Genomic DNA, 23,845 nt, shown 5'->3' with positions numbered 1-23,845 from the left:
ATTTCTTTCTTAATTAATTTTTCGTAAATATATTGTAAATAGGTCATTTAATTTAAGCCATTTTTAATCATTATTTTATCATTACCAAAAATATATTCTTCATCTCTGAATATACAGTTGAAGTCAAAAGTTTACATACACCTTGCAGAATCTGCAAAATGTTAATTATTTTACCAAAATAACAGGGATCATACAAAATGCATGTTATTTGGTTTTTTTTAGTACTGACCTGAATAAGATATTTCACATAAAGATGTTTACTTATAGTCAACAAGAGAAAATAATTAATAAAAAATGACCCTGTTCAAAAGTTTATATACTGTACGCATGATTCTTAATACTGTGTTGTTACCTGAATGATTTTTTTAGTTCTTCAAAGGTCAACTGATGGATTCATATACAACTATTACAGAAGGTTCAAACGCTCACTGATGCTCCAGGAGAAAACACCATGCACTGAGAGCCGGGGGGCGGGGGGATATTTAACTTATTTAGTCTTCTAGGAAACACGTAAATAACTTTTCTAGCCTCTGAACGGCAGTACTAAATGAAAAAAATATGATATTTAGGCAAAATAAGATAAATGTACACATCTCCATTAATCTCAAAAGTTTACACCCCCCAGCTCTTTATGCATCGTTTTTCCTTCTGGAGCATCAGTGAGCCTTTGAACCTCTGTAATAGTTGCATATGAGTTTCTCAGTTGTCCTCAGTGCGAAAAGATGGATCTCAAAATCATACAGTCATTGTTGAAAAGGGTTCAAATACACAAAGACGCTAAAAAACCAAAGAATCTGTGGGACATGAACGATTTTTATGAAGAACAGCAGGCAGTTTAACTGTTCAGGAAAAACAAGGGACTCATAAACAACTATCATTAAACAAAACAAGACCACAGCTGTGGACCATTCAGGTAGTAGCCAACATAGTATTAAGAATCAAGTGTATGTAAACTTTTGAACAGGGCCATTTTTTATTATATTTTATTATTATTTATTATTATTTTATTTTCTTTTATGGACTATATGTAAATATATTTTATGTGAAATATCTTATTCAAGTCAGTACAATCTATGTATGACTCCTCTTATTTTGATAAAATAATTAACATTTTGCAAATTCTGCAAGGTGTATGTAAACTTTTGACTTCAACTGTATTTCGTACAATGCGTTATCTTTATTATGTAAGACAACACCAAAATGTGTACTACCATACTACTATTTAAAAGAAGTCAGGAAGGTTTTTTTATTAATATTTTTATTCAGCAAGGATAAATGCTGTTTTTTTTTAACTTTCTATTCAAAAAAATCCAAATAAAATTAATTACAGTTTCTACAAGCAGCAGAACTTTTTGTGCAACGTTGAAAAGAAATGTTTCTTGAACACCAAATCAGCTGGTAAATATGATTTTTAAAGGATTATGAGACACCTAAGACACCAGAGCAAATTCAGCTTCCCATCAAAAAAAATGTATAATCTTATTATATAATAATAAATAATGTATTTAAATTTAAATTGCATTAACATTTCAGAATATTAGTTTTTATTGTATTACTGACCAAAAAAAGCAGCCTTAATTATGATACGATTTTTTTTTTTGGTATTGTGTATTTAAAGGCACTCCGGGGTGTTCCATAGCTGTAATGTATTTCTATCTCTTCCATCCTAGCCCTCAATACACACACGTCACAAAGTAAGATGGACAGCGTTTCTTTAGGGAGGGCACATTAGAACATGTTCGTTTGCTGAGCTGTTGTCTGGTATGACATATACAGCTAAACTGTAAAAGTGAACAGAAAAGAAAACTCAGGCAATGCTTGAGATACAAAACCTAAACAGACTGCATCCAAGATGGGATGCAGAATTTGACACATTGACGCATCACATTTGACAACAGTTGTGATTTCCTTAACAACAGTCTTCTTTTCCACCAACTCAGAAAAAGTAAAACATCCTTTGTAAAATACGATTTCATGGAAATCACGAAAGGAGCCTATTTTCTTAAGGCTTTTGTCCAATACAACTTTTGAACAACAAAAGGCACTGACATTTGGCCCTCTGATGTTAAAATAAAACAAGACATTATAAAGACAAAAACAGACTACTGCATCCATCAATGAACATGATGCGTCATTCAGTCAAACAGGCTTCATCGAGAGGGAATCGAACACACCAAACACTTCCACACATCGACTGAGAGGTCAAAACCCTGGCACAGGATCAAAGCTAAGCATTTCAGGCTGTGAATTTCTTTAAGAGCAATTTCAAAGTGATCCAAAGTGATCCACTTTCAAAGGGATTCACAGTGATTTTTAAGGATGTGAGAGAAATAAGACCAGAGGCAAGAGGACACAGAGCCTTGGCTCAGTCTTCTACTTCTGCTTTGATCCCAAATTGCATGGAAATACTCATTTGAGATAAAAATCACACGTCAGCCTCATCTAAAAACACACTGCACAAATCTCATTTTAACAAATACATATTTAGAGAGTTTAACGGTTTAATCACCAAGGTAACTAGGACGCAGTTACAGTCGTCATTAAAAAAAAAAAAATGTCAAGGTTATGATGAGGCACTTTCAGTGGAATTGAATGGGAACCATTTTTGAAGGAAAAAAAAAAAAAAAAAAAAAATCAACTTAATTCAAAAGGAAAAGTTTTATCCTCCACTGACAGATCGTCTTGCACTAGCTCGATCTCATGCATTACGTAGTTACGTTGGAAAGGTCATGCGTGACGTAGATAAACCAAACCAGTGTTTACAAAGTAAACAAGCAAAGACAGTCAAACACCCTCTACAAAAAAAAGGTAAAACAACGATGTTGGATGATTTTGAAGTTGGAGGAGAAAAGAGATGAGATGAGGTGGAGTTTTTTGTCCTACCCTACCTACACGTGACCTTTCCAACATGATTACGTAATGCATGAAGTTGTAGACGCACAATGCAGAGCTAGTGCAAGATGAGCATTTGTGTTCAAAAAGTACATTTAAAGAACTTTTTTTTTTTAGAAAGTGCCCGTTTCGCTAGACAAAACCCTTATTCCTCGGCTGAGATCACCCTTTGAAGCTGCACTGAAACCTTCAACTCACTGGCTCCCACTGAAGTCCACTATATGGAGAAAAATCCAGGAATGTTTTCCTCAAGAACTTAATGTCTTTGCGAGAAAGAAAGACATAAACATCTTGGATGACTTGTAGGGGGAGAGTAAATTATCAAGACATTTTTATTCTGGAAGTGAACTAATCATTTAAGGCTTTATTTGTGGGAGGGGAAAATGAAGGCTCTTTTAGGATCTGCTGAAGCCCTGTTTATGGTTCATGGTGTTCCCTTGACATGGCAACAAAGACTTTGCACATAAAAGATTTGATTCTTTTTTCAAACTAAAATCATATTAACATAAACATTGTTTTTACATCTTGTGGCATTTACAGACTGGTCCCATTCTGTTACATTGTAAATGTAACCCCATTTTTTTTAATGAAAAGGTGGAACAACTGAAACTAAAGCTGCAAGCAACGTTGAAAGGGCTCTCGCACCAGGGCTCTAATTTAAACAGCAAACTGCGAGCATGGAATATGTCAAAGTCATTAATATCTGCCAAACTTCCTTCTGCCAGCTGGTGGCGCTATGACTGTACCTGAAAATTGGCATGCAGGTGTCCTCAGGCCAGGACTTTCATCAAACGTGAAGTTTGGTGCAGACTGAACAAGTTTGATTTAGTGTAAAGCATGACATTTCCTGTTGCCAACAGATGGCGCTATTATTATACCTGAATATTGGCCTTCAGGCCAGGACTCTTACCAAACATGAGAAGTATGGTGCAGATCGGACATTGTATGTTTAAGTTAGTGTAAAACAAGTCATTTCCTGTTGCCAGCAGGTGGCGCTATGATAATATCTGAATATTGGCCTTTAGATGTGTTCAGACAGGACTCTTATTGAATGTGTGAAGTTGGGGCAGATCAGACATTGTATGGTTAAGTTAAAACTACAGTAAATAAACTGCTATTCCCATGGTGAAACATGGGACACACCCTTTAACGAAAACTCAAGATGGCTATAAGTGAATACGGTCATGGGCATGTGTTCAAGACAGGACTCTTATCAAACATGTGAATTTTGGTGTATTGCCTGAATTATAACAACTTCCTTTGTCATGGCAAAACATCGAAGTTTGTCAGGCTGCCAAGGACACACCCTCCAAACGAAAACTCTAGATTTTCACAATTTAACATCACAAATGGCTTTAGATTACACTCACCACTTGGTGTTGATCTGTGTAAATCTCTAGGAGGAGTTCATTTACATACAATGCATGAAAATGGCAAAAACTACATAAAACTTGCTGAGAAAATTCAAAGTAAGAGACTTCCTGTTGGGTTTCGAACGTCATACCGGACTTTTTTGTAGGTATTGGTGTTAAATGTGTTATAGCTCAAGAGGCACTTTTTTCGAAATTTTATAGATGGTGCTCTCAAGCCATTTTGCCACACCAACTTCTGAAAACCATTTCAGATGTAAATTTTCACCACTTCTGGCACGTGTGCAAAATTTCATGAGTTTTCAAGCATGTTTAGGCCCTCAAAAATGCAAAAAAAAAAAGAAGAAGAATCTCAACAATTCCAACAGGGTCCTTGCACCACCAGTGCGCTGGCCCTAAATATTAGAGGTCGACTGATATCGGATTTTACCGATACCGATAACTAGGCTGGACCACAGTGGCCGATACCGATTAATCAACCGATAGTTTTTAAAATGGATACTGAACAGAAACTATTTAAAAACTATTTTTTAAAAAAGTACCCTACTGAACCATACTTTGTAAATGAATAAAAGTATTAATATTAATTATATATTGATCATCACAGTTAGTTTATTGTTCATTAATGTTTACAAAAGCAACTACAATTTTTTAAAATATCTGTAAATGCTGAAATTAACACACTCTAACAAGGAACAATACTTCTATTCTACAGCTTTTATCAATCTTAATGTTACAAATGGACTCATATTGTAAAGTGCTACAATTACATCAACAATCAAGCTAAAGATGGCCATCTTTAAATATATACACAAAGGCCACAGTATTGAAATTGCATACATATGGATATTGTGTACTTTCACAATTTAACTGCTTTTATTCTACAACATTTGAGGTTATCTAATCAAAATATAAAAATATGTTAGTCTCACAATGGGCAAAAGTGCACGCCACGTCTAGAAGAAATCGCAGCTATCCGGTATCACACACACTGGATGCGTCGTGTTTAATTCAAGCGGCGGTCTACAAGACTTTATTTGATCACCAAACAGGCAAAAGTATACTGCTGTCCTTTCTCCACTAATGCAGCATCTAGTCAACAAATGTATCGCTTAGTAATGACATGAAATCAAGCACTACAGTATACTGTACACCCGTTTTGTGTCTGCCTTTTAAGTGTCCCGCTCTGTGCAGCACGCGGTGCCACGTGTCTAAACAAACGGCATGTGCTATCAGTAATTTACGCCACAAGAAGCCGCTCTCGTGCCGTATAACAAAGACAATAGGGACTTTACTATATAATGACGACCTTCTCAGCTGCTCCAGCAACGGACCAAACCCAGAAAAAACTATTGGCATGGATTTTTGTAGATAACCGATAGTTCCGCCAATTAACCATCAGTGCCGATTAATCGGCAAAACCAATACATCGGTTGACCTCTACTAAATATAATGCTGATTATCACAAAAAACTATCATAAATACTGTAAATCTCAAATTGCTTCCCTGATCTTGATGAAAATGGAACAAGCTGGCACTTATGTGTTGATTGAATTTATCCTGCAGACCCAATTTTCCCAGATGTGAGACTGCTTACCTTAACATACGAAGGCTGTTTCTCCAAAATGAGGTCTGCCACTCTTTTTGATACCTGTAAGATGAGAACACAAGCTAAAGGTTAACATCTGTTCAACATGTCCAAGCTTTACAAGACTACATAATCTGTTTGTGCATTTAACACCTTGTTTTAATCATTTGTGCCATTAGCTGAGGCTTTAAAAGTAGTAAAAAAGAACAACTTGAGACTCTAAAATCGAATTGAAGTCTATATTAGGCTTTTCGTGTCTTCCACACCTGCAACAATGACTCTGTAACAACATAATAAATGTTTTCTTGGTGCACTAAAACATTCAGTGGGTAATAATGGCTCCATGGAAGGTCAAGGCATAAATATAAGGCAAACTGTGGCACGCTCCGATCGATATGTGCGTCACATGGTGGGGCTGTCAGGAACGAAAGGGCGGGACGGATGTGAAGTGTTGGCGTGTCGGTGAGAGCTGAACAGATGGCAGACTCAGCTGAGCAGCGGCGTATGTTAGCAAATCTCACTGTGCGAAAAGCTGAGACCGACTGGCAGGAGAGCGCTGGGTTTTGTGTGTGTATGTGTGATAAACACAACTGAAAGAGACATTTTCAAGAGCACCTCAACTTGCTCTTACATATGCATCAGCTCTTGGCTCTTAAAGGAATAGTTCACCCAAAAATGACAATTTTGTCACCATTTACTCATCCTCATGTTGTTCAAAATACAAAAATGTAATAACAAAATATTATCATTAATGAAAATTAATGAGGTACAAAACTACATTAGACCCCCCTGACTTTCACTGTACCAAAAAAACAAGCAAACAAACAAAAACACATTTTTTATTTATTTATTTTTTCTTTTGTGTTTCCATAGAAAAAAGAAACAGGTCAGGATTATTTAAGCTAACAAAAATAATACAAAACATAAAAATTGTTACTTCAAATAAAATAAATGTTACCTGAAATAAAATATATATTTAGAAACTTAAACTTAATTTATTTCAGCTTATTTCTTATTTTTATTGTTTAAATTAATGTAAGAAAGTAACTAAAACTGAATTAAAATGAATATAAACTATACAGACATACAAAAAAATGACAAAAATACAACAAAATTACTACAACTTTTACTACAGTTAAAATATAAAAATAAAATCTAATTCAAACTGATAAAAAATTTAAGCAGCATCACAATGATACTAAAATAACACTGATACAGGTTTACAAAGATATGAGTGTGAGTAAAAGACAGAGTTGCCATTTTTGGTTGAACTACCCATTTAAGCCACAATTTTCTAACCGATTATTAAAATCACCAGCTGTAAAAACCGAAAGACTGTTATTGACGACAAGCAAACCTGCAATTTACCTACGGAATGACTGAAGGCATTTTTCACATGATGACCAAAGGAGACCTCGACTCAGGAGGAAGGCCTGTGATTTTCACAAAGCTCATTGCTCCACCTATTGGTCATTAATTTTTATAAAAGACCCCACAGAACGGATCGACGCCAGAATAAGAAAACAACCTGTGAGGAGCCTTCCGGTGCACTATTTCCAAAAACTAAAAAGACAGAGACTTTAAAAACAGGTTGCCAATTCACTCTTTTCTGACTTCGACAGGCCGAACACGATGGCAAACGGCAAAGCTGTCTGTCAGTGAGGCACAAGACTCTGTATGCCTTCCGGCAGCCAACTGTGAGTGATTCCTGCATGGGTAATAACTCTAATTAGAAATCTATTAACCAGTGCTTGCACCAGAGCAGTAAACAGCCTGCAATTTTCTCTACCACTGGTTCTACAAATCCAAATTACAGCAGGGAGGACCTGCGTTCAGATTCAGAATAACTTATAATTCCACCTTATTTTCCAATTACGACAATCTTTCCTAAGGACACAAACGAATACTACTTAATTAATAAAATTCAGCGTTAACATTGTTCACTTCAGCTAATGACTACAAGCAAAGACTTCTCCCTATTCATCTAATCAGCTAATACAGCAATATATTTAATTAGGACTGAAAAGAAAAACTCCATTAGGCTACAGTGAACACAAAGGCCAGCAGTAAATGCGATATCCGTTAGGCTCTGGTCAATACGGTTTTATTCATATTACAAATAAATGGACTGACATTCATTGCTACATACAACAAACCAAAAAAAGGCTAATTTAAAAGAACACATTTAAGATGCTTTTGTGCCATATTGTGTTGTTACAGTCAAAAGTTTACATACACCTTGCATAATCTGCAAAATCTTAATTATTTTACCAAAATAAAAGGGGTTCATACAAAATCCCTGTTGTGTTTTTTTTAGTACTGACCTGAATAAAATATTCCACATAAAAGACGTTTACATATAGTCCACAAGAGAAAATAATAGTTGAATTTATTAAAATGACCGCATTCAAAAGTTTACATACACTTGATTCTTAACTCTATGTTGTGCATTACAAGACGGGGGGTGAAAACTTTTGGAATTTGAAGATCAAGGTAAATTTGATTTATTTTGTCAGGGAAACATGCAAGTATCTTCTGCAGCTTCTGAAAAAAAAATATGATATTTAGGAAAAATATGAAAAATGTACACATCTTCATTCTGTTCAAAAGTTTTCACACCCCGGCTCTTAATGTTTACTTCTGAAGCATCAGTGAGTGTTTGAACCTTCTGTAATAGTTGCATGTGAGTCCCTCAGTTGTCCTCGGTGTGAAAAGATGGATCTCAAAATCATACAGTCGCTGGAAAGAGTTTAAATACACAAAAATGCTGAAATATGTTGGACCTGAAGGATTTTTCTGAAGAACAGCGGGCAGTTTAACTGTTCAGGACAAACCGGGGACTCGTAAAAATAAAACAAACAAACAAACAAAAAAAACGCTGTGGATCATTCAGGTAACAACACAATATTAAGAATCAAGTGTATGTAAACTTTTGAACGGGGTCATTTTTATAAATTCAACTATTATTTTCTCTTGTGGACTGTATGTAAAATGTCTTTTACGTTAAATATCTTATTCAGGTCTGTACTAAACAAAAAATAACATGCATTTTGTATGATCCCTCTTATTTTGGTAACATAATGAACATTATGCAGAGTCTGCAAGGTTTATGTTTATGTGAAATGGGGGTAATTTGTGCAAAGTTTAAAAAAAACAAACAAACAAAAAAAAAAAATTCCTGTTCATAAGTCATTCACTGAATAAATTCCAGAAGTAAAGTGCAAAAACTGTCAATTTCAAACATTTTTTTCACGTAACTTCATCCTTGCAGCAACCAGCAGTGTGTTTTGGGGGAGGCAAACTGATTCAGAAAACATCTCGACATTTAGGAAAAATAATAATAATAATAATAATACCATTTACACTTCATCATACAGGGTTAGTATGATTTCTTTTTAAAAATAAGTCTCTTTTTCTGCATTTAGTTGATCAAAAATACAGTCAAAACTGTAATACTGTAAAATATTACAATTTAATAACAATTTGTTTTCTATTTGAATACATTTTAAAATGTAATTTATTTCTGTGATGGCAATGCTGAATTCTCTGCAGTAGCGTCGCATGATCCTTCAGAAAACATTCTGATCTGATTCTCAAGAAAGATTTCATATTACCATCAATATTTAAAACAGTTGTGCTGCTTAATATTTCTGTGGAAACTGATTTTCAGAATATTTTGATGAACAGATGAACATTCTAAAAAAAAAACAGCATTAATTTGAAAAGCTTTTTTGTTACAAATGTCTTTACTGTCACTTTTGATCATTTTAATGCATACTTACTGAATAAAAGTATATATATTTAAAAAAAAAAAAATCTTACTGCCCCCAACTAATACCTCAAAATCAATCAATTTTCATATCCATAACTCTTTTTGTATAAAAACAGTGCTTAAAAGGTAACACGCCCAATTCAGCAACCAATCCTAGTGGGAAATGCCTTCTGAGAATGTTGTCAGCACTGAAAACCTCCTTGCGCCCTCCAGAAGAGATAAAGAAACAGGCTTATTCTGAAACGCACTTGCACCGCAGACAAGCAATTAGCCCAGTGATGAGTTCCTGCCAAAGAAGTGTCAGAACTGTGTGTTAGCAGAAGAATACGCTGCCACCTCCAATAGACCAGATGGGTTTCTCTCCCACTGACCCGTCGAATCCACAATAACCTACATCTGCCAGCGACACATTCAGAGACTGTGCATATGGGCATTCCAGAGAGAGCCATCTCCAAAATCATTTCAGATGGGCTGAGAGAGAAAGCGCATCATTACTGTCAATAAGGCCACGTTCTTTTATGTAAATGACACTGGAGGAGCATAAATCATGAATAAAATACCACACCATGTGAGCGTGCTTAGTGAGAATTAATGGCATTCAGCAGGAAGTTCGCCTCACACAACTCCTTCCTCTGATGCCTGCAGCTGTCTGTCATGACCCGGGATCAGCGTTTGGGGACAGGGCCCCTGCAGTGACTCCAGGGCTGCTGCGCTGCCAGCGAAGAGTCTACTCGTGGCAGGCCACAACAGATAACGTCAGACTGAGTCATTGGGCACCCCCAAGGATCCCAAGGACCTCATCTTTCACCCTAAAGCTGATAGGACAGCTGTGCATAAGCAAGCATCTTAAGCAAGAAACAACAAAGACAGAGAATGATGATTTTTTTAACTAAGGCTGCAGCCAGCAGTGAACTGTGAATCACCCCGGATCAAGACAGAATGTACTCACGCGTTGAAAGGCACGCTACACCATGCACTGGAAAGTGGTAAAAACACTAATAAAACCGTGATGTTCGCAGCAGGATGATCTGAGACAAGCTTGGAAATGGGTCAAAGTATGGGATTAATAATTCCCTTGACTTGTCAGTCATGGAAAACATTAAATCGTTTTTAAAATACCACATAAAAGACATAAATGATTTTAAAAAGTAATAAACTATAATATGACATGATTCGAATATTGTTGCACTGTTTTCTATTATTATTTAAATTTGCGAAATGCCAGAAAATTCCCTTAACAGTTTCATCTAGCATAAAATTGAAGACATTTACATGTATTTATGTCTTTTTCTAGTCTTTTTCTAAAAGTGTAACTGCTTGGTCTAACACATGCAAAAATAAAATAAAATAAAATAAAATAAAAATAAACCTTTGTCCCCTCATTTCCTTTCAATAGTGTTATCAATATTAAAAATGAGAACTTTGACAGTACAAAAGTTTTTGAAAACCATTTCCAAAGTTCAGCAAAAAAATAAGACTGTTCACCACATCGAAAAAGTTCTAATTTATCTTTCATTTCATTACTGTTCAAATTCATGTTAAAGGGTTTCATTAAAACCGTACTGTTTATTGATTTTAGTCTGATTAACAAGTTTTGAGATAAAGATTTTTTTTTTTTGAAAGAGAATATCACATAAAATAAAATAAACAAAGAAAGACTGTCCAGTAAAGTTGTGCTTCTTCACTACTAACAATGTCTAACAAAGATATATACTAATGATTAGCTTTTATGAGAGGAAATTTAACTGAACTGAATTCAAATCATCATTTCAAGTCACAAAGTCAAGCATTTCATCTATCTATAACCCATAAACAAAAGTATCAGTTATGATACAGAACTAGTAGTGATATCATGTCACAGATGGGTACTGCAAACTATGGAAGCCCATTTCTGCCACTGAATAAAAAATAAAAACAGGTTATTTAATTTTTTTAAAATCTCACAATTGTGACTTTTTTCCCCCCAGAATTGTGTAATATAAACTCACAATTGTGAGTTATAATGTCAGAATTGCATGATCTTGTCAGTTATAAAGTCTTTACTTAAACTCAAAATTGCGAGAAATAAAAGTCGGAATTTTTTGAAAAAAAAAGTTTATATCTTGCAGTTTATTTTATCTTTTGCAATTCTGACTGTATTCCCGCAATTCTGATGTTTTTTCTCAGAATTGTGAGATATAAACTCACAATTGACCCTTCGCAAAAACCTGCCCTCCTTAGTTACTGTTGCTATGTCCGAAAAAACAATGCCGCTCTCACACTACACATCATGTTCTCACACATGAAACTGACAACACACCGACAGACAAGACAGAGCAGTTTACTTCTGGTATGAAACAAGGTCTCAGCTTTAAAATGCAATTTTTTTTTTAAGAAATTCAAACAATAAATACTGTTTTGTGGCTCTTTAATGTGTCTTAAAAGATCACTGTCTTATTAGATCAATTAAAATGAACCGATCTAATTTACTTAAAGCACAAAATAAACACGAATGACCATCAGAACGTATTGTATTTTAATCACAGAAAGATGTCAAAACACTATTTCTTCAAGTTTAAGTCCACCACAGTTAATCTACTATCCTGTCTGATTTGTTTGATTTGTTTGGTCAACAAAATGTCAGATTTGGCGTTATGATTGGTCAGATCGCCTGTCAATCAAGCTGTTTGCGTCGTGTCAATTGCGAGTTATAAAGTCCAACTTTGAGGGGAAAAAAAAAGACTGATATGTTCTCAGAATTGCGAGTTTATATCTCAAAATTATGACTTAATTCCCAATTGTGTGTTATAAAGTCAGAATTGCAAGCAATAAATTCGCAGTTCTGTAAAAAAAAAAAAAAAAAAACAACAAAAAAAAAAAAAATGTACAATTGCAGAATTGTGAGTTTATTTCTCAAAATTGAGTTTATGTACTTTATAACATGCAACTGCGAGTTCATATCATGCAATTCTGAGAAAAAAGTCAGATTTGCGAGTTCTGACTTTGTGACTCACAATTGCGAGTTCATGTCTCACAATTTCCATAGCAAACAGCCTTTGAGGAGTGAAGTAATGTTTCTTTTAAAGACTACTCTAAATGTTTTACTTACGGCTGCTTGTTGTCTCTTCAGCTTATCTCTGTATTCCTCAAGCTCCAGAAGGTTCAAATCCGGAGGGAGTTTCTGTTGAGCAAACATGCACAAATACAGAAAAAAATTTAAATTTGAGAATTTCTTTTATTCTAATGGTACTATATTTAAGTTCACAAGTTTTAACAATGTGACAGATAGTCCTCACACAGTCACGGCCAAATCATCTCCAGCTCTGAAAAACTCTCTAAACGACAGCAGCTGAAAAGCTCGAACAAACTTTTACTTGGGATGAAGTCCCAATTTCATTACAGAGGAATAAACAAGTAAGACCCAATGCCCTTTGCCCAAACAGAGAAACAACGAAAACTCAGAAGCCCGGACTCAAATAAGAGTAGATGCTTTCCTCTTGGCTAAAATTCTTATTCCATGCAAATTTTGCAAAACACCACCACATCTAATGAGATTTCACATTTGCAGTATGTGAATAATCCATCAATCGGTGTTGGCTGCAACCTGTGCAAAGACCCCTGGCTGTAGTGTAAGTATATATATATCTAGTTTTCAAACACACGCACAGCTGAAGTGTAGAATCAGCAAAATGTTAAATATTTTACCAAAATAAGAGGGATCATATAAAATGCATGTTACATTTTATTTAGCACTGACCTGATTAGTCCACAAGAGTAAATAATAGTTGAATTTATAAAAATGACCCCGTTCAAAGGTTTACATACACTTGATTCTTAATACTGTGTTGTTACCTGAATGATCCACAGCTGTGTTTTTCTGTTTAGTGATAGTTGTTCATGAGTTAGTTAAACTGCCCACTGTTTTTTAGAAAAATCCTTCAGGTCCCACAAATTCTGTGTTTTTTTGGCTTTTCTGGCTTTCATGGCTTTGTGTACATTGTTTTTCCTTCTGGAGCATCAGTGAGCATTTGAACCTTCTGCAATAGTTGCATGTGAGTCCCTCAGTTGTCCTCATTGTGAAAAGATGGATCTCAAAATCTTCAAACACACAAAGATGCTGAAAAACCAAAGAATTTGTGGGACCTGAAGGATTTTTCTGCAGGCAGTTTAACTGCTCAGGACAAACAAGGGACTCATGAACAACAATCACTAACTAAAAAAAACACAGCTGTGGATCATTCAGGTAACAACACAGTATTAAGAATTAAGCATATTTTAACTTTTGAATGGGTTTTTATAAACTCAACTATTTTTTTTTTTTCCTTGTTGACTATATGTAAACATCTTTTATGTAAAATATCTTATTCAGGTCAGTACTAAATAAAAAAATAACATGTATTTTGTATGTTCCTACTTATTTTGGTAAAATAATTAACATTTTGCAGATTCTGTAAGGTGTATGTAAACTTTTGACACACACACACAAAAGACACAAAAGTTTGGCATCCTTTTTAACGTTTCTAAAAGAAATCTTCTACAACTAAAAAAAAAAGCAACACTTTAATTTAGGAACCAATTTTCACTATTAACTAGTTGCTTATAAGCATTCATATTACTAGCATATAAGTTGACATGTAAGATAATAAGAACACATTATGACTTTCTCAAACACACACCTCAAGCTCGTATTGCACCATGTCAAAGGAATCACTGGAGAAGTACACTTCCTCTATACTATCAATGATTTCCTGTTCTGCCTGTGGATCCGTGGGTTGTTCTCTCAATTCCCGCAGCTCCTCCTGTGGGGAGAAAAAGAGAAATGAGAATGATTATTGACAGGGAAATCTCACTACTTCTGGGACACCGTCATGGGGAAGCTTGCCGCGCACCTAAAAACGGGGTTTGAACATCGATTACTTCTCACGTCTGGCTCATAGCCAAGCCGAGTGCAAAGATTAAGTGGTCTTAGCACCCATCCCTGAGGAACACCCTTCATGAACCTTAATGAGGATCAGCACAGGAGCATCAATTTCACTCAAAACGACTTGAAGAAAGAAACAAAGTCGTCCTCTTTTCTTTGAAGAGGGGTGCTGAGAGGCTCATTACACATGATTCACATGACGTGATGCAATGTGGTTAAAACAGCTTCGTGACCAAGACCGAGATAAACCTACTAAGTCATACTGAATTACAAGAACAGATGTGGAGGCAACGTTTAAAAACTCTTTAATTACAGCCATCAGCCAAATTCACAGAAAGCGATCCAAATCAATAAACCACTTATTCATGTTTGACACTACTGAAAGAACTCAGAGTTGGACACTTGGTAATATATGATGGATCTTCCTATACAGGCTGCAATTTGATGTCATTGAGATAGAAGCCAAGGAATGATTTTGGCCTGAAAGCCTTTCTTTCAATCTCCTCAAAGACACATGATGCGGCGTGTACGCCGTGCAGTCTGATGTAGGCAGTAGTGTGTGAGGGAGCGTGGGTGAACTCGTTGAGGGACAGCACCAGCATCAGCATCCGCATGGGGGTGGGGTGGTATGAGTCATTCTCCGCTGGTACACGCGCAGCAAGAACAAAAGGCAAAATCCTGGGGCTCACTGGTTACCATTAGGCCCTAAAGACACCTTGAAATTAAATCCGGACTTTTGAGGCTTTTTATCTAATTTAATTAATGACCTTGGGGTCATAAATACATTATAAAGTGTGCTTGTAAACGGTGACAAAATGAACAAAATGAACTAATTCTTTAATTGGGGAAACTTTTCTGTCACTTAAAGTAATTTTTAGGGCTGTCAGTTTAATGCGTTAACTTAATTAGTTATGAAAAAATAATGTGGTTAAAATATTTTAACGCAGTTAACGCACTAGCCCCGCCCCCAGACCCGTACATCATCTTATATTTCATATAGTTGACTGCTGACAAATATGATGCAGGGCAACAACTCCATTAATGCAGTTATGCCCTAAAATTCATGATATTGGTGTAAAAAATGTTTTGCCCCACTCTTCACGTGCTTAAATGTGATTTTATACAAGAGTTCAGTAAATAAGAAGTTGATATTGTGTTATTTTTAACACAATATTATATGTATTTGATCAATTTTGCAGAGAACATATTACCTTTGAAGCCATAGCAGAATTGTTACGTGTCTCAGAGCAACAAAACAATGTTTAGTTTCTGAATGAATCCGCGTTTTGAACGAATCTTGTGAACCAGTGACTCAAAGGCCCATTCATAAAAAGAGTCATTTAATTTATTCCTGAAGGAATCAGCTGTTTGAACGAATCAAATGAATGAATGAATGACTCAAAGACATTTACCGCCATCTGCTGGCAGATTTGGTTTCTTATTTAGAGTATCATTTCATTAAAAAAAAAACTAATAATAAAAATTAAAACATTAAAGGGATAGTTCAATATATCAACTACTCCAAAGTTTTTCTCATTTACTAATCACTGTTACTAATTTTGCACTTGAAAATAACTTATTTCATATCTACTTCTGTAGAACAGTATACATCAGAGTTTAGTATAAAATAATTTTCACATATAATCACAGAAAATCCATTTCACCCTTGTTATAGCAAACAGTACTACAGGTGTTTAAGTAAGTGCTGCAGTGGTTTTATTAGGCCTTTTTTTTCCACCTCGGGGATTACATATATATTTATATAGTCTTGGAGTGTGTGGGCATGTGAATGTGTGTGTGTGCACCCTGCTTGACAGGGAAAATATCCACTCTGTGGGAGAGATCGTTCCCAGGGGGTTGCGGAACAGAATGTGTAAGGGGCTAAATCTTAAAAAATGTCACATATTTCTGGGTCAAATTTGATTTATTGATTTACTAAAAGCTGCATAACATCCTGAAAGGCCAAAAGTGAAAGACCATAATTTGTCCTAAAAATACAGTTTCACAGATATAGGTCTAACTTTTTTTTTTTTTTTCAATGGGTGTTTCTGTAAAACAGTTTATGCAAAAACTATAAACTATGTGGCGTTTATTACATTTTCTTTACTGAAATCTAGGTATGAACATAAGTAACTCGAGTACTAGTAAAAAACAACTTCTCAGATTGATTGATTTTGCAACTTTCTACCACATGCTCGATAAAAAAGGCCTACTTTTCTACTAAATGCTTCACTTACACTATCATTAAAAAGTTTTTGAACAGTAAGATTTGTAATGTTTTTAAAGAAGTCTTTTCTGCTCACCAAGCCTGCATTTATTTGATCCGAAGTACAGCTAAAAGAGTAATTTTGAAATATTTTTACCATTTTCTATTTGAAATATATTTTAAAATATCATTTATTCCTGTCATTTCAAAGCTGAATTTTTAACATCATCACTCCAGTCACATGATCCTTCAGAAATCATTCTAATATTCTGATTTGCTGCTCAAAAAACATTTACCATTATTGTTATGTTGAAAACAGCTGAGCAGAAATTTTTAGGTTACTCTTCAGAAGAACTACATTTATCAGAAATAGAATTTTTTGTAACATTATAAATGTTTTTATCATCACAATCATTCAGTTAAAACATCCCTGCTAAATGAAAGTATTAATTTCTATAATTTCTTCCCCCACCCCCCAAAAAATGATACTGACTCTAAGCTTTTGAATAATATAGTGTATAAAAAGCTTATTTCAGATAAATGCTGATCTTTGGATCTTTCTATTCATCAAAGAATCCTGAAAAAAAAACTCAATTTACTGTTTAAATATTAATAATATTATTAATATTTAAACAGTAAATTGAGTAATTTAATAAATGTTTCTTGAACAGCAAATCAGCATATTAGAATGATTTCTGAAGGATCAGGTGTAATGTTGCTGAAAATTTTGATTTGATCACAGTAATAAATTACATTTTGAAATATATTTAAATAGAAAACAGTTATTTTAAACAGTAAAAATATTTCACATTTTTTTTTTGCTGTACTTTGGATCAAATAAATGCAGGCTTGCATTTAAAACATTAAAAATCTTACTGTTCAAAAACTTTTGACTGGTAGTTTATTACACTTGTTACTTTTAAATTCACTCCACTTTCCTGCAAAACTGCAATTGTGAAGCTTTAAAGTTTGTGTTCCTTTATTACTTTCTTCCCCCATTTTTTTTTACTTATTAAAAAAAAAAAAATCAACAATAGCACTGCACTTATAATGCAAAGAACATAAAAGGCTTGCGTTCTTTTCATTCAGCTAGGAGGTCACGCTATTACATATCAATCTTCTATTGGTCACACATCTTCACGTGATATGAATTTGTGATATGAATCCCGTAATGCAGCAAAACGCAAAACTTCCTTACAAGAGTTTCCGTTTCTGGTCTCCAACATTTGTATGCATATGAAAGGAAGTCAATGAAATGAAAAAGTACAGGTAACAGCCCCTTTAATCAGCTTTCTTAAATAGCAACAAATTAGGTGAGAATGTAAAGTACTGCAACAAATTAGGTGTGAGCGAAGTCCACGATTCGATTGGAGGAGACAGAAAACATCAATCATTTCCCACCCAAACGGTCACTCGAAAAATAAAGCAAAAACTCTGCCACTCTAATTAAAATGATCGCCAAGCCTTTGTTCAATTATCTTTCCATCCCATGTAGACCGCCAATGTTTACCAAAATTAACACCTCTCGTCCTTTTATTCCCTGTGCGCAGACGGAGACGAACGTGAGCCTATTTGCACATAAAAGTGTGACTCGATGTGCTATACATCAATCAAAGCTTAGGATGAGTGAACTGAAGTGTTACTGAATAATACTGATCAAAAACAGGAGAGAATCTGATTTAGAATTAGATTAAAAATAACAATGAGCATATTGTTCACAAGGACTGAGATGAGAAAGAATAGATGGACAGCTGCTGCTGACTGAGTGAACCAGACTCGCAATACTATGTAATAATTTGTGAGATCTTTAAAAATAACAGACTGCATTAAAAATAATCTAATTCTTTCAGGCTGCAATATGCATCATATAGGAGGGAGAGAAAACAGAAAAGTTGCTGATGAATTTACGTGGTTGTAGCCTCCAAAAACAAACCCACGCTTAAGAATTAGTCATCTTATTAATAAAATATATTACATATTACAATGTACGTTCTGCATAATATGATGTGGGCAATGACAACATTAATCTAATGATGTAAATAAACCGTATAAACATTCATTAATTTTTTAAGAGGCATTCAATAATATCTTAGTTATGAGCTTATAGTGCCATCCAGAGGACACATGAGACCGTGCAAGAAAATTGGGTCCTTTCAGGAGTTCTGGAGACACAAAACATCCCAAAAGAATATTTTCCATATTTAATATTCATCTTGTTATTTGACGTTTGACAAGGTAAAATGACAAAACTTCTGCAGTGCAAATCACAAAGCCATACAGCGGAAATGACAGAACATTTGTCTAGTACACAAGCCCCAAAATGAACACTAGCCAAGAGCTAAATTAGAGTAATAGCTGGCCTTAGAAAATGAAAAAGTGATTGGCCAGTTGGCTTGTGACAATATAAAGCACATGGTTTAAATCACAATATAAAAGTGATACTTGAACCTCATTTGTTTTATCTGACAAATTCAAACACACTAAATAAAACTCACTGCCTGGAACACACAAAAAATGTCATCTCTTCTCATGTTTTAAAATTTAAAGGGACAGTTCACCCAAAAATGAAAATTCTGTCATTTATTACTCACTCTCATGTTGTTCCAAACCCATAAGACCTTGTTCATCTTTGGAAAACAAAGATATTTTTGATGAAATCTGAGAGCAATGCAACTGACACGTTGAGCGTAAAATTAAGATTTATAAAGTAGCTTCATAAAATTAAGGTTGAACCACTTATGTCACATGGACTGTTTAACCGACGTGCTTACTACCTTTCTGGGCCTTGAACGTGTCAGATGCGTTGCTGTCTATGCAAGGTCAGAAAGCTCTCAGATTTCATCAAAAATATTATAATTTGTGCTCTGAAGATGAATGAAGGGCTTACGGGTTTGGAACGACATGAGGGTGAGTAATTAATAACAGAATTTTCATTTTCAGGTGAACTATCCCTTTAACTTTAATGATCATTTGCAGACAAAGACTTTATAACAAAAGCAATTTTTCCTGCACAATGTCCTCATTAATGGCACAGAAGCACTTGGTTGCCATTTGAAAGGGCTAATCCATCAATTTCCTGTACACGGTATGGACAGATAGTTCGTTTCAATGATCAAACACTTTCTCACCACCTCAGTCGTTTCAGGAAAATTTTTTAAAAGTGCTGAAACAAATCCCACTGGGGATCCTGGCCAGATGGTTCTGAAGTGCTTGTAACATAAAAAATGATACAGAATAGCAACAAACACTCTCCGCCGGTGGGAATGAGTCTCCTTGATTTGGGTTATTTATGTCTGCAATAAGCAGGGATTAAAATAAAAGTAAAAAGCGTCAGCAGGGTCCATCCAGCACTAAAATTACTTTAGAAACCTGCAGACAGAACATCTGAAAGAGGCCTAATAACAAACGGTCCTGCTGATTTAATGGACCTGTGAGGTAGCGCTAGAACCAATGCACTGGACCATGAACAACTTACATAGCTCACTGAATTAAGGTCATAATACCACCCAGTGCCCAGTTAAAGGCTCAGTTAAAGTTGGATTGACTTTTTATACTCTCTAATTTATTTCTAAATATTTCAGAAACATGTGACATGTGAATATAAAGGCATGTCTGATTGTGTGTTTTATAGCTAAAATGACATTTCACTAAATTCAACATAAGACACATTTCTGTTTTCAAGTCAGACACATCATAAAATTTCACAGAAAAAACATCACTGTAGTTATCATGTAATCCAGACCTAGACTGTATTATATGAGGAGGATTGATTCATTTAGCCAATAAAAACATTTGACAACCTTCAAGCGAGTGCTAAGTTGCATAAAAAAAAATCTACATGACATCCTTGAAATTTTAAGGCAGAAACAGTACAGATTTGGTTTGAGAACATAAATTAATACATTAGTCACCTTGCTGGGGGTCCTGAAGCTCTCCACAGGGCTCATGTCAACCACACTCTCCTGAGGACTCTTCAGACCCTGGCAGAGAAAAATAAACAGTAAACTATTAATATTAAGCAGCAATATTTGGGGATGGGCATGTTGGGATCCTTAAACCAGGGGTTTGCAATCTTTCAGATGTATCAGACCTCCAAACATGACTTTCCTAATGCCAGAGGCCCAATATACAGTATAAAGTCCCAATTTATTATTTCTATTTTAAATAAATGCTGCTCTTTTTAACGTTTTATTAAACAAAGAATCCTGAAAAAAGTATCACAGGATCCAAAAGCAGCTGTTTCCAGCTTTGATAATATTTCACAATATTACTTTTTTTTTCTGCATTTTTGATTAAATAAATACAAAAAAATTGGACTGATCCCAAACTTTTGAACAGCAGTGTGTAGGCATGCATGCATGTGTGTGTATATATATATATATATTTCTCTGTTATAAATGTGTGTAAAAATATTACTTTTATTTTATTTTGCTATAATACTGTAAGATGTATTTTCAATTTTAACGTCAATTTTAAAAAAGCATTAATTATAATGATTTTTTAATCAATTTAATCCTAAATTATTTATTTCTATAGTTTACAGCATTATTTCTTTAAACTTTTACACAGATCCCATAGCACTCCCTTGCTGCCCCCTGGGGGTCCCCAGACCCCTGGTTGTAACCCACTACTAGGGAATACATTCGTTTTACATTTGAGCAGATTATGTTACAATTAGGGGTTCAAATGTTTTAGCAACCACAAAAGTTAGATTACAAGCAAGTAGAGAGGGCGTATTCTTCCCTTGCTGAAAACAGACTCTTTCGAGAATAAGAAAAAAATCGCGTTCCCTTGCAGATGTAACCATAGCAACAGCTCGTGCACTTTTTTTTTAGGTTCTTTAAAATATCGAAAATATAAAACAGTGATTAATCGACACTACTACTGCATTGTACTATAGGTTTATATGAAACAACACATTTGGCGGGGGTGCCAATTTACACTGTGAGAGATTAACTTTTAAAAGATCACACCCCAAAAAACAAACAAAAAACAAAAATGTCTTAAAACGTCAACCCACGAAATGAGTGTATAACTCGTATTTTGACAAATAACAATATTGTGCAATAACCCACCTGGCAATACAGAGGACTATATTGCCCAACGACAAAAATAATGGTTAACAACACATTGCCTGCCTTTAGTCTATTTATAACAGGTTTAAAAGGGAGTTTCTTCATTGATTAAGTACATCTCAGCATGATGAAGTATGAATTATGATCTTCAGCAATTGTCCAACAGCTCACTATCTTTTTATTTATCATTCAGATATGTCCGTTAATTGTTCCAAATGCATTGATTAAATGCGTTAGGATACATATGTAAATGTCCAGTGCACTAGAAAAGATAAGCTGTTTTTCTGTTTATTTTTATTTTAGCTAGCAGGCTAGCCCAATAAAATGCTTCCGGATTCGTCAATGAAATCAACAAGCAGATTGAGGTAAGATGAGAAATAACCCACCTGACGGGCCATCAAAGACTTGATTTTCTGCATCGTATAGTTGAAAACACTAAGCAGTAAACGCGATGTATCCTAGGGTCTTTTTCTGTCAAACAGCGATTCAGTTCTTGCACTGCTAGACAGGTGCCATGTTTCACTGTAAGACTCACGTGACAGGCGGCCAGTGCAACATGGGATATGTAGTTCCTGTGAATAGCATATCAGCATACTGCTTTCGTTATATGGTACAATTAGTAAAGAGAAGTAGACAAAAATGTATTAACATTGAAGCCCTGTTCCGCCATCAAAATGATGACATAAAATCATTAGGTTACAGAAAAGCGCTTTTTTGTCATAATTGTTTTCATGCCATATATATATATATATATATATATATATATATATTTTTTTTTTTTTTTTTCATAATTTCGACTTTAAGATCATAAACCTGTTTTTTATGTCATAATTCCCACTGGTCCGCATATATGCTTTATATATACAGTTTTATATACGCAGTTTTATATACTTCATATACGCATATATATACATTCTAATATGCTAATTTATTTTTAGAATTATCAGTGTTGAAAACAATTCTGCTGCTATTTTTTTTTTGTTTTTTGTTTTTTTAGGAACCTGTTCGGGATGCTTTGATGAATAAAAAGTAAAAAAGAACAGCATTTATCCAAAATATAAATATTTTCTAACAATATTAGTCTTAGCTATAACTTTTTATTAATTTACTAATTCCTTCTGTATAATATTCCTTCTATATATATATATATATATATTTATATATATATATACTGCCCTCTGAAACTTTGGAAACACCCCTGGCAAAGTGTGGTTTTGGACAATATCAGCATAAATCCTTATCATTTTTTGGTGCAAATACATTAAAGTAACTTGACATTATCATTGAAGACCAGCAATAATAATTTTCATTTTGATTTCATTATAATGCAATTATATACATGTCAAAGTCAGACATGCCTCTTTGCCAGCTGTGATGCCTGGTTACTGGTTTAAACTTGGCCCAGGTTTTTAAAAGATTTTTGGGTCAGCACACCTTAACAGCTTCAACAACTGATTGGCAATTAAGTTTAGAATACAATGAATTTAGGCCCAGATTATGCAGAGCTGTAATAGCTGCTAATGGTGGATATTTTGATTAATCGAAAATGTATGTTTTTTCTATGTATAAACTGTTTATGTAATAAAGTATGTTTTTGTAGTTTGTGTTGTCCCTTATCAGTGCAAAGTGATCACAAATTAAAAAGGATTCGTGCCAATATTGTCCAAAACCCCACTTTTCTATATATATACTTTTTTTTGGCACTCTCTGAAGACAAATATATGGTTCTCATGCTTATTTGTTTTTACATTTAAAGCAACTTAAAAATCTGGCATGCCTCTGAGAAAGCAATTATATTTGTATAATGGGGTGTAGAGACCATTATTAAATATTTCCATATTTTTCCTCCTAGCTTTTTGAGAGATAATTAAAAACGAAAGCTGTAAGCTGTCTCCTGACTTTTCTAACAATTCCTAGCCAACCCCTGACTACACACACACACACACACGCATTTGTTTGTTTTTGTGAATTGTGGGGACTTTCCATAGACTTCTATAGTTTTTATACTGACCAAACGATATTGTTTATCCCCTAACCCAACC

General features: G+C 34.6%; 1 protein-coding gene across 3 annotated transcripts in view; it reads right to left on the bottom strand.

Moving 5' to 3' along the window:
* Nucleotides 1-22,332, bottom strand: part of vps50 (VPS50 EARP/GARPII complex subunit) — a 179,333-nt gene extending 157,001 nt beyond the window's left edge. Inside the window, exons 1-5 of one of the 3 annotated variants that reach the window (XM_051137549.1) lie at nt 22,190-22,332; nt 20,640-20,708; nt 14,278-14,400; nt 12,711-12,782; nt 5,860-5,913 (exon numbers count right to left, since the gene is read on the bottom strand). In XM_051137549.1, the coding sequence (XP_050993506.1) occupies nt 5,860-5,913; nt 12,711-12,782; nt 14,278-14,400; nt 20,640-20,708; nt 22,190-22,222 (351 nt within the window). In that variant the 5' untranslated portion in view covers nt 22,223-22,332. Of the gene's footprint in view, nt 1-5,859; nt 5,914-6,116; nt 6,232-12,710; nt 12,783-14,277; nt 14,401-20,639; nt 20,709-22,189 lie in introns of those variants that run through there. The other 2 variants (XM_051137550.1, XM_051137551.1) reach the window with 2 other exon arrangements.
* Nucleotides 22,333-23,845: the final 1,513 nt, after the last annotated feature.

This window comes from Labeo rohita, chromosome 19 (assembly GCF_022985175.1).
Source record: "Labeo rohita strain BAU-BD-2019 chromosome 19, IGBB_LRoh.1.0, whole genome shotgun sequence".
NCBI lineage: Eukaryota > Metazoa > Chordata > Actinopteri > Cypriniformes > Cyprinidae > Labeo > Labeo rohita.
This window is presented reverse-complemented; position numbering and strand designations above follow the sequence as displayed.